At 51.3% G+C, this 11,652-nt stretch overlaps 1 protein-coding gene across 6 annotated transcripts in view; it reads right to left on the bottom strand.

Annotated features, from left to right (window-relative positions):
- Positions 1 to 4,012: 4,012 nt before the first annotated feature.
- PRDM2 (PR/SET domain 2) overlaps positions 4,013 to 11,652 on the bottom strand; it is a 130,401-nt gene continuing 122,761 nt past the window's right edge. For 5 of the 6 annotated variants that reach the window (XM_036999610.2, XM_036999607.2, XM_036999609.2 and 2 more), the window contains 2 exons: positions 8,769 to 8,912; positions 4,013 to 4,375 (listed from right to left, as the gene is read on the bottom strand). In XM_036999610.2, coding sequence (XP_036855505.1) covers positions 4,350 to 4,375; positions 8,769 to 8,912 — 170 coding nt within the window. In that variant the 3' untranslated portion in view covers positions 4,013 to 4,349. The remainder of the gene's footprint in view (positions 4,376 to 8,768; positions 8,913 to 11,652) is intronic. The other variant, XM_073233230.1, reaches the window with a different exon arrangement.

Here is an 11,652-nt window from a genome sequence, read left to right as displayed (position 1 = left end):
TTGTATGGTCACACATCTGTGATGCAGCAAAGTCCAGCAGCTGATTGCTGTGTTCTGGAAGCAGGCAGGAAGGAGGCCTGACCTCTGTCATGGCTCAGGAGCCGCAGGAACCAATAGGGTGACAGTAGAGGGAGCAGTGAGGGCCAGAATGGATGGGGAGGAAATTTTGAACTTTGGGCCTACAAGTCCTGAGTGCGGTTTCTGATCCACACCAGCTGTGTGACCCTGGACAAGTTGCTTAACATGTCTGAGCCTCGAGTTTCTTCACCTGTGAAATGGCTGGCAGGTGTCCATGCTGGCAGGTCTTGCTGTGAGAGGGAATATGCAGGAACTCTGGCAGGTGGCAGGGCTCAGTAAATGTTACCTGTGAGTAACAGGCCTGGGCTTGGAGTCAGGGGCTGGCTCTTCAGGTACCGCTGGGGTTGAGCAGGTGTGACCCCAGGGAGTCCCCGGCCCAGCTCCAGCGGAAGCAGAGACATTAGACCTCCTTGCCTACCTCAAGGCTTACAAGAAGAATGGGATGGAATCACATGTGTGGGAGTGTCTGCTAGGCTGAAAAGCAGTCAATTAATTAATGGGCATTCGTGTTACCATCTGAATTCCAGGCTACTCTGAATAACTAAGAAAGCGTCATGAATCTTTTTAAGACCCAATGTGGAGATCAGGTGAGGAGACCTGTCAGGGTCTACAAGAGTCCTCTGTGAGTTCTCTCCTCCTCCGGGAAGCCTCCCAGTGCCCCAGACTGGATGAGGGTCCCACCCCTCTGCTCTCAACGCACCCCAGGCTGGCCTCTGCACCAGCCCCTTTCATTACCCAAAATGGTCTCCTTTCCCTTCCATCTCCTCTCCTGCCTCCCCCCTACCAGTGAGTCCCCAGAGTGGAAAGTTAGATGTGAGGGTTAATTTAGGGTCGACTTGACTGGACCAGGATGCCTGGATTGAAGGTCATTTCTGGGTGGCTGTGATGGTGTTTCCTGGTGAGATTAGCATTTGAGTAGGTGGGATTGTAAAGTAGATTGCCTTCCCCGTGGTGGCTGGGCCACATGCAATCCTACCAGGTCCTGAACAGACCACAAGTCAAAGGAAGGAAGAATTGCCCTTTTTCCTGCTTGCCTGTTGAGCAGGGACACCTCAGCTCATCTCCTGCCCTCAGACTTGGATTTATACCATCAGCTCCTCTGGTTCTCAGGCTTCTAGACTCAGAATGAATTACAGCACCAGCTTCCCTGGGGCTCCAGTTTATAGAAGGCAGATGGGGGACTTCTCAGCCTCCACGCTCACATTGCCGATTCCCATGCTATATGCCTATATATAGGTTCTGTTTCCCTAGAGAATGCTAATATCACATCTTTATAGAGGAAGCATTTAAATGAAAAGACAGAACTTTGGGCTCTTCTTCCCAGTCCTCTGCTGTATTTGTATGTGTGCAAAGATTATTATAGAGGCTTTTACCATCTACCCACCCCAAACCCAAGAAAATGCTTGTCTCTCACCTCCCATCAAAATTCACCTGTCCTCATCCCTATCCTCTCAAGGTATCTAACTCTGCTAGGATTTGTGATCAGAGGGATGGCTGGCCCTTCAAAGGACTTTATTTGCATTCACACCCACAAGGATGACAAAAATTTAAAAGACAACAAGTGCTAGTGAGAATGTGAAGAAATTAGAATCCTCGTCGATTGCTGGTGGGAATGTAAAAAATAAATCACTTCAGAAAATAGCTAACAGTTCTTCAGAATGTTAAATATAGGTTTACCATATGAGCCACTGATTCCCTCCTAGCCATATGCCCAAGGAAACCTATGTCCACACAAAAACTTGTACAGGACTGTTCATAGCTGCATTGTTCTTGATAGCCAAAAAGTAAAAACAATTCAAAAGTCCATCAACTGAAGAATGGATAAGTAAAATGTGATAAGTCCGTACAAGTGGGGTATTTGACCATAAAGACAAAAGCGAGACATGCTTTATCCTGGACGAACCTTGAAAACATTGTGTGTGAAGTAAGAGAAGCTTGTCCCAAAAGACCATATACTGTATGATTCCATTTATATGAAATGTACAGAACAGGTCGATCTACAGGGACAGAAAGCAGATTTGTGGTCGCTGAGGGCTAGGAGCTTAGGGAGAAACGGAAGTGACTGCTAAAAGGAATAGGACTTCTTTTGAGGGGGCAACTGAAAATGTTCTATAATTGTGATGTTTGCACAGTTCTGTGAATATACTAAAAACTATTCATTGATTTATACAACTAAATGGGTAAATTGTGTGGTATGTGAATTAGAGCTCAATCAAGCTGTTTAAAGACAAGAATCTATTTGCAATCCCAGGAGGCCTTTCTGGTCTTAGTGAAATGGCTTCGCTTACTGGCTGGCAGGTGGGAGGGTGACTTGAAGGCACAGTAACCTTGCTCACCAGGTAGGCTATTTCTACACTGAGCTTCCTCCAAACCTTAGCTTTGGTTTCTCTTGCTGCTGGAATGGAGCCTTCAGGGACCCCTCCCACCCCACTGGCACAGAAATCACCAGAACGGAAGACACAAAACACAGAAACCAAAATGATCACTCCATGCTTGTTCTTCACAATCGTGCCTCACAGTTTTATTAATTTCTTCACATGGCAGATACAGAACCGTCCTCTTCCGCGATCCAAACCCATGCTCAAAACCACCGCTGCCCAGAAGCCACTGCTCTTCAAAAAAAACACCCCCCTCCCCTTTTCATGATTGGAACACTCACAGCCCTTGTCCCGCTAGTCTGGGAGCAGTCAGAGGCTGACCAGCACGTTTGCACATGCAAAAAATGAGTGTCCTCCAAAGCCCACAATGTTTTCTGTAGTTCACCATTGGTGGAAGGACTTTTGAGGCTGTGGGTTCACGCGCCTTTCTTGCTGCTGGAAGGGGAAACCCTCAAGAACTGAGGGGCTGCAGCACAGTTCACGAGTGCCGACGTTTATGGGGCAAAACCGTATCGATAGGAGAAGGAACAGCCACAGAGTTTCATGCTTGTGGGGGCTAATTTTAAGAGCAGGCAAAAGGATTCCAGCTTATGGAAATTTAAAACAAGCAAGTTTTTAGCTGGGTGGGAAATAGGAAAAACTGTGATGTAAGCCAACGATTTTTGTGCCCATGTGAGAATCTCATGAGACCTTTCTCCTGGACCATGGTCAGACCCCACCCTGCAGCCAGTTGACTGATCCATTAAATAACACAAGTTATAAAACTCTAAAAATGGGGCATTTACAGTCAGGGACATAAATACGTGCTTTTAAAAGTGTCTACATACATATTTACAAAGTTGCAAGATGAACCACAGTAGTAGCCCTGAAAAAAAGTCCCTTTTTTGTGTGTGGCCACGCGCACTCTTCAGAGCTCCCGCCTTCCACTTTGGGTTCCATAAAATCTCTATTGAAAATGGAGCTGAGAAAACAGTGCCAAAGCGGCCTCAGATATCCTCGTCTGGGGTCTGCCCCAAAGGCACAATACCCACGACCCACACAGAATGGGTCCAAACTCCTAGCTCAGTTCACCCGTTTCTCCGAGACATGGACTGCTCCGCCCCCGAGCAGGGCCCAAGCCATTGCTCCCTGGCAGGCGACTGATGGCCTCTGGAAATCTCTTTTTCTCCCACCCCTATGTTTCTTAATCCTCCAACTTATTTTTCAACTGCTGTCTGTTTCCCTTTTCATTTACGTTGAGAAGGTCAGGTGCTAAACGTGTTGATGGTCCACCAAGTAAGGCAAGGACGCACACGGAAGCCGTCCCCTCCCACACGCTGTGCCCCCCCTGCCTCTCCCAAGGGAGGAACCCACGCTATAAATGGGGATGAGGACTTTGTCCAGATGCACGCAGACTGACTAGAATTTCAAATCTGGAAATAACTCAAGAGCCAGCAGCTCAGATTGCTCCGGCAAAGGGGGTTTTCCAAGTGTGCAGGCCAAAGGGTCCAGGAGCAAGGCTCCAACGTGTCTACAGGCTGTTGATCCCCAGAGAGGGTGGGGGCGGGGGAGGCGGGGCCTGGAGTTGACCCCTGAGCCAGACCAAAGTCCCCACCAGGCAAAACATAACTCGAGAAGTGAAAAGCAGGATCAAGGAGCTCTTGAAAAATTGCATAGTAGGAGAGGACTGCCCCGACAGGAAGGCCAGGCTGCACAACACCGTTCTGGGGGCTGCACCCAAGTGTCCATGGTGTGGAATCAGCTGCCTTCCCACCTCCCTGGGGTTCAGCACCCTGGTCTGAAGACCGCACACACGTGCACACACACAGGCACACGCACGCCCTTTCTCTCCCAGGTCACAGAACTGGAATAGGTTGGTACTCCCTGCAGGGCAGAAGGCCAGTCCCTTTGGCTTCACTGATTCCAGGTCACTTCAGGTGCTGAGGAGAAAAAGGAAAGAAAATATAATATAAAAATGGTGCCCACGAATTCAGTGCCTCCTGGGGGCAGTTCAAGCATTATCCCACTTCATTTTTCTAATTAAACTTGTATTAAAGTGTGTCATACATACAGAAAAAAAGCACAGCTGGAGGAATTTTCACAGCAAACACTCCGAGTAACCAGCACCCAGATCAGGGCACAGAACATGACCACCCATCCCTTAGCCCACAGCCCATGGCCGCTGGTAGGGTAAACCCTAACCCTCACCCCCAGAATAACCACTGTCTGACCTCTCTCACAATAGATTGATTCTGCCCCATTTTTTTTTTAACTTAAATGAATGGAATCAATCAGCACACATCCTTGTATGTCTGGCTTCTACCACATTACGTGGTCATGGAGATTCATCCATTCAGAGTGTGTGGCTGGAGTTCTTTTATCTCCTTGCTGCAGGACTCCTGTAGGCTCATGCCTAGTCCACCAGCAATGCACAAGGGGATGGGTGCCAGTCTGGGGCCATCAGGAGTGCTGCTAGGACATTCCTACATGTGTCTAGGTGCACACATGTACATATTCATACCAAGTGGAAGTGCTGGGTAGTAGGGAGTGCACTTGCCAACATTCTCATGTGTGTTTTTCCTGGTGCACACATGTACACATTTCTGCTGAGTGTATCCCTAGAGTGTAATTGCTGAGTCCCAGGGCATGCATATGAGTTCAGCTTCCATCAATACTGCCAAACATTTTTCTGAAGAAGTGACACCATCAGTGAATTTCATTCAGTCTCACAACAACCCTTGTGGCAGGTGACACAGATTGCCATTTGACATGAGAGATCTAGAGGCTCAGAGAGAAGTCTTATAAAGTCAGGCTGATGACGAGCAGCAGAGATGGGACTTGAATCCAGGTCAAGCCCACTGCAGAGCCTGTGTGTGTTTCTGTTAGGGTGAATGGTTAGCCCACACGATTCCTCCACAGAAACCCTGTCCACAGTATGGGGCACAGAGCCAGGCATGTGAGTGGTGCCTGCAGTGTTTGCTCCACTGGGTTGTATACAAGCATGGAATTGGGCTGGGCCACGTTCAGGGGTTCAGTTCTCTCAGCCAGGACCTGGTCACCATTGCTATTCCTACTACCACTGCTAACTACTACTATTATTATTATTACTACCATCACTAACATTAACTCAACTCAATGAGAATAACACTAATAGCAGTGCTGATTCACAGAAAGCTTATTACATACCCAGCACTTCCCTACATGTTTTTCAGGTACTAACCCATGTAATCCTTACAATATGCCCACGAGAGAGGCATTGCCTTTATGAACCCATTTTACAGATGGGCAAACTGAAACACAGAGAAGTACCTGGCAGGACTATGGGAGCCATTATTCAACTCCAGAAACCACCACATTCTATGTCAATTCCAACCTTCTTGCCAGTCTCACACCTGAGAAGCAGCTCTCCCAGGAGGGGACCCCAACAGCAAGGGCTGGGGCTGGAGCTAAGGGGAGGCTAGCAGAGGTGGAGCCAAGGGGAGACCCTCCACCCACCCCACTCCCAGACCCCTGAGGGGCCAGACTCAGGGAGCCTTAGCTGAAGGAGCAGTGGCAGCCAGGCGGGAGATCACGGTGGCAGCTACACAAGCGAGAGTGCCAGCCCGTTCCCCGGACCTCCCTCCCCAGACCTGCGGTTCTAAGTCCGGCCAGCCCTGTGGACTGGAAAGAGATGGAAGCGAAATGGGATGAGCAATGGAAATTCACACTGGACTAGGCACTTTTTACACCTAAAAGTGAATAGAACACTTGGGGCTTTGCGTGAGATGTCATTACAGCCCAGAAAGGGGAGGTGCAACAGAGGACAGTAGCAGGCAGAGACTGGGGAACAGCCAGGCACCTCTGTGTCGGTTCCTCCCTCAGCTCAGACTGTCCAGTAAACTGCTCCCTGGGCCTCCAATCTGGCAAAGCAACAGGGCGAAGGGCAGGCCCGGGCCCTGTGTGATTTAGGATGCCAACTCTTGCTCAGAGCAAAGCCCCATGCATGCACAGTTTTGCATATGATTTCACGGGTGGGCACAGACCTCATTTCTGCCACTTGCCCCTGTGTCTGTTTCCCTCTCTACACAATGGGACTGATGAACTACACACGCCATGCTAAAATCCACTGCCGTGGCAACTTACAGATCACCCCGGAGCTGCTGTGGACTGAATTGTGGGCACCCCCACCCTTCACAATTCAAATGTGAAAGCCCTACCTACCCCCAAGTGTGATGGTATTGGGAGGTGGGCCTCTGAGAGGTGATCAGGTCTAGATGAGGTCCTGAGGGTGGGGCCCCCATGATGGGATTAGTGCCCTTAAAAGAAACAACACCAGACCTTCCTCTCTCTACCCTGTGGGCACACAGCAAGGTGGCATCTACAAGCCAGGAAGAGTCCCTGCCACACCGGACCACGGCAGCACACTGATCCCAGACTTCCAGTCTCCAGGACTGTGAGAAATAAACATCTGTTCTTTAAGCCCCTCCGCCTGGGGTATTCTGTTACGGCAGGCCAAGCTAAGACAGGCAGTGGTGGGGGAGATGTTTTTTCAAAAAGTCATTTAAAGAAAATAATATAAGTAGCACATGCTCGTTGTAAATATAAATTTTAGATTTTAGAAAAAATTTAAATACAGAAAAAGTTTGGCAAGACCTTAAGGGATATATTTCAGTCACTTAGAAACTAAAGTGTTGAGTTCTGAACGTTCATTGTAGGTAAGCAAATAGAAGGTATTAGCTGCAGACACAAATTAAGTTGGGCCTCCATTTATGTGAACCCCTAACTTGGGAAGCTGGATGTGTTTGAAAATAAGAGAAAAGAATGCATTCACCTAGGGCCGTGGCCACACCCAGGGAGAGCCTGGATTTAGCAGTGCTGAGCATCGCTGAGACCCCAGCAGCCACAGAAATACCCTGGTCTATACAGGAAATCAGTCCAGCTGTTCCAGGCTTTCCCTCAGGCTGCCAAGAACACCTGCTTGGGGCTGGGCGCTGCCAGGAGGTCCCCACAGCAGCTGCCCCCGCACGGAGGGGCCTGGGACACGCTTCCCATCCTCTGAAGGAGTCTAGCCACGCCCCTGCACTCCAGGCCCTAATCTTTCCATCTGTGAAATGGAACAGGGGAGGGATAACCTTCCCAGCCTTCCAAGTCTGTTCTTTGTGTCCATTTCAGCTTTGCTCCACAGCGTTCCGGCTCAGGGTCATGGCCTCCCTCAAGGGCTGGTTCCGGACTCACTTCTGGCTGCAGACAATAGCCTCACTAGGGAAGGCAGACATTGTTTTCATTCCTCTCCCTAACCTCCAAAGAAATAAGGCCAAGCCCAGAAACCCCAACTCCTTAAGGGAGGGAGGGGTGAGCAAGCTATGCAGGTGGGAGAGCAGGTGGAAGTGAGGAAGACCTCGGACATCCAGAAGTCAGCCCATTCTTGCCTTAAACTACTGCATTCTCACTCCAAAAAACCCTGGCTACATTAAGCAGGCATCCCCAAACTTCAGAATGTCCCAGAATCCCAGGGCCACCTGCTCATGCAGAGTCCCAGGCCTTCACACCAGGATGCCTGTTTAGTAAATTTGCAGTGGGACCTCGGGGTCTGTATTTTTAACCCGTGCCCCAGTGTACTGGTGCATGCGGTCCTGCAGTCATGCTCAGATGCTGGTCGTGAGGACACAGTGAAAGAGGACCAACAGGGAAGCCCACACCTGCTCCAGCACGCTGGCAAATTCCGGCACCTCTGAAGATGAAAAGTCTGGCTTCTATGAATGAATTCGGTTTTACCATCAGAAAATCTAGAAAAAGACTCCTGGCTCAATACACATTTAAGTTTTATATTTTACAGATTAGTATTACTTTTACTTTCAAAAAAGTATGGGAACCGGGACTCCATAATCTTTTCTGGGCTTAACATCTTGGAAAGTTTCAATTAAGTGCTGATTACTATTGTATGATTATTATTACAATAATGATAGCTAATGCTGACCTCGTGCTTTATGCCAGACACTGTTCTAAGTGTTTTGCATATTTTTGACACTTATCATTCTCAGAACCCTATAAAGTAGGCATTAATGCCATCCCCATTTTATAGATGTGGAAACTGAGGCTCAGAGAGATTGAGTAACTTGTTGAGTGCCTGCAGCCAGTAAGCGGCAGAGCTGGGATTGCGACCCAGGGTGGCCCAGGGGCTGCACTCTCAGCCACTATGTGCCCCCCCTTCAGAAAGGCCCCAAGCCCAACTGGCACATAGGGGGTGCCCCCAAGCCATGCCCACATGCTTCCCTTCTTCCCAGCCACCCCACGACCCCCTCAACCCCCAGGGACCCTAGAACATTGCCAGAAGCTGCTCAACCCTCCTCGTACCTGTCAGGGAGCAGGCGGAGTGTCTACTCTTTGAAGATAGGTCCCTGGAACTGGGGTGCGGCCATGGCCTTGACATTCCTACACTGCCTGGTGATGTACGGCACGGCCGGTGGAGCGCATCGGGATGCCAGGCGGAGGCTGTAGCTGTGCGGGGAAAGTAACAACACACATTGTCACCGGGGGCCCAGACCAGACCCCAGACCATGCCCGGGAGGCCTCAGAGTGCTGAGACCCTGCACAGAGCAGGACAGCCGGAGGACCCCCATGGACAGGCAGGCAGGCAGGAAGGAGCCCTGGCCACGCAGTTGGGGGCTCTCCTGTTTGCTCCCCTCGGCAGCATCTGGGAGGTTTCTGGTGCCAAGTGACATCCATGGAGGACTACACGGGAGAGAGGACAGAGGGCTGGGTCCCGTCCAGGCTGGTAGCTCTGCACGTGGCCCCTATTCTGCACTGAGCACTTCCACGTGGAGGACCTCCAAGCCAGTAGAACCCAGATGCTGGCATGGTTGGACCCTATTTGCTACGAGAGTCCATTCAGTTGGATTTTTTTTTTTTTTCAGGAAAGCATTCCACCCCTTCCTTCACCCAACTAACTGGTGCTCATTTTCCAGTCCTGGCTGGACCACCACCTCCTCCAGGAAGCCTTCCTTTAACTCTCGTGGGAGGTCTCCCTCCTGCAGGCTTCCACTACCCCCTCGTACTTCCCCATCATGGTACTTGTTACACTGAATTGCGACCACAGAATAACGGGGCTACTGCCTTGTGAACTGTGATCCCAGGGTTAGGGCCTTTGTCTTGTCATTGTTGCATCCCTGGCTCAGCACAACAAACAGCACATACAGCCTTTACTACGTGCCCAGAACTGGGCTAAGCACTTCACATACATCAACTACCTCACTCTACCTACACACGACCAAGGTGGAAACTACACTGGCCTGAATTTACACATAGGGAAATGGAGGCACAGAGAGGTGAAGTAACCTGTTCTGAGTCCCAAGTCCGCCTCTCTAGATGGAAGAATGCGAGTGGGCAGGCCTTCCAGCCAGGAGTGTGGGAACGCGGGAACGGGGAACACGTCTGGGGGTCTCAGCTGCTGCAGGTGTGGGCCCAGAGCCAGCTCTATCTGGGGAACGGGGGACAGGATGGGGGCCAGGCTCAGGGCTGGAGCATCAGGGTTCAGGCGAGTGGTTCCCCGCCAGGGGACGCGTGTGGCTGCGTGTGGAGCCATTTCTGGTGGTCACGTCTGAGGGCTGGGCTGCTGCTGTCTGCATGGAGACAATCCCCCAGGGGTGCTGGGGGCCGTCCCAGTGCCCAGGAAGCCCCCACGACAAAGGACGATCCAGCCCAAAATGTTAGTAGTTGAAAAGGTAGCTCTCAATAAATAGCTGTTAAAATTAATGAAATAGGCGAATGTTTAAACAGACAAATGAGGGCCTGGCTTCCAGGCAAGGTTCAGCCCTGTGCCCGTGTGAATTCCTCCCCACGCTGTGCAACCAAGGGCAGCTCATTCCACCTCCTGAGCAAGATTCAAGGCAAAAAACTGAGCCCCAGCAGCAAGCCTGTGCCCCTCAGGGCCCCCAAGGCCTGTGAGGTGACCTGTGGGACACCACGGGCTGACTGGTACCCCCACCGGGCATGTTCCTCAAACCCGACCCAACTGCAGGCTGCGACAGCCAGCTGTGAGGCTGCCTGGAATTGAGGAAGGCCTGGTCACCCTTGTCCTGGGGAAGAAGGGGCAGTCCTGGCATCACACATCACCCTACACTACCCCCCAGGAACACTGTCCTCTGGGGCAATGCCTCCAGCCAACGTGGCAGGACGGGCAGCAGCTCTGGAGAAGGACAGGCTCTGTGCCGTCAGTCCCCGGCTTCTCCCTCTCTGTCACCATCACTATACATCTGTTACGGTGCAGAAACCAGATCAGGCCCCCAAAGATCAACAGCCCTGACTCTCCAGGACCCCCCGAGTCCCCAGGCAGCTCCACTCCTTCGGGGTCTCTTCCACCCTCAGAATCCTGCAGCCGCTTTCAGTGGGGGGCGTGTGTTCCCGCCCCCACCCCACCCCCAGGCCCAAGTGGGTGGGCGGGGCAGTTCCCTCCCCCACCCTCCGCACATCGCCTGGTCCAGCGGAGGACAAGCCCCCCGACATGCACGGAGCCCCTGTGATTCCCAAGCACTTTCTCAGCTGTTATCTTTGGACTCTCCCAGCAGCTCAAAAGACAGGAAGAACAGTGATTTTATACCCCTTTCACCGATGAGGAAACTGAGGCTCAGACAGATGCAGAGGCTTTCCTGGAGGAGCAGGGCCCAAACCTTCCCACTCCATGGGCACAGTTCTGGGGGAACAGCAGGTCAGCGCCCGGACATCTCCTGTCAGGACTGGGGCAGTGATGTCTACCAGGACAGTCTCCTTCCTCATCATGAGACTTTCTCTGTTCAGAGAAGTCTTGAGACCCAGGGGGGCTGCCTGAAGATGCTCAGGGCTGAGGAACAGTGCCTGTGGAACCAGATACTTATCCAGTCCTCAGCATGGCAGTGGTTACTGTGCCAAGGCCTCCCGATTCTTGGTCGCCACTCAACTAGCTGTGTGACCTCAGCAAAGCTTACACCTCTCTGAGCTCCAGTTTCACCATCTGCAAAACGGGAATAGCAATTTCATAGGCTTGTTGTGGCAATTACGTTTAGAGAGGGCTCGCAGCGCGGTGCCTGCTGGCACTCCAAATCTGTTATAATGCAAGGGGTGTGGATTGTGGCAATCTGCGGGCAGAGGGGTAGGGGGACTTGCTAAATAAAAGGATGCTAGGTGGTACCCCAGGGCAGGCAGCGTGACTGTTAGAGACCCCAGTGCAAGTCCCGATCCTCATACTGGCTGGCTGTGTGACCCC

The sequence above is a fragment of the Manis javanica genome, chromosome 4, assembly GCF_040802235.1.
Source record: "Manis javanica isolate MJ-LG chromosome 4, MJ_LKY, whole genome shotgun sequence".
NCBI classification, from domain to species: domain Eukaryota; kingdom Metazoa; phylum Chordata; class Mammalia; order Pholidota; family Manidae; genus Manis; species Manis javanica.
This window is presented reverse-complemented; position numbering and strand designations above follow the sequence as displayed.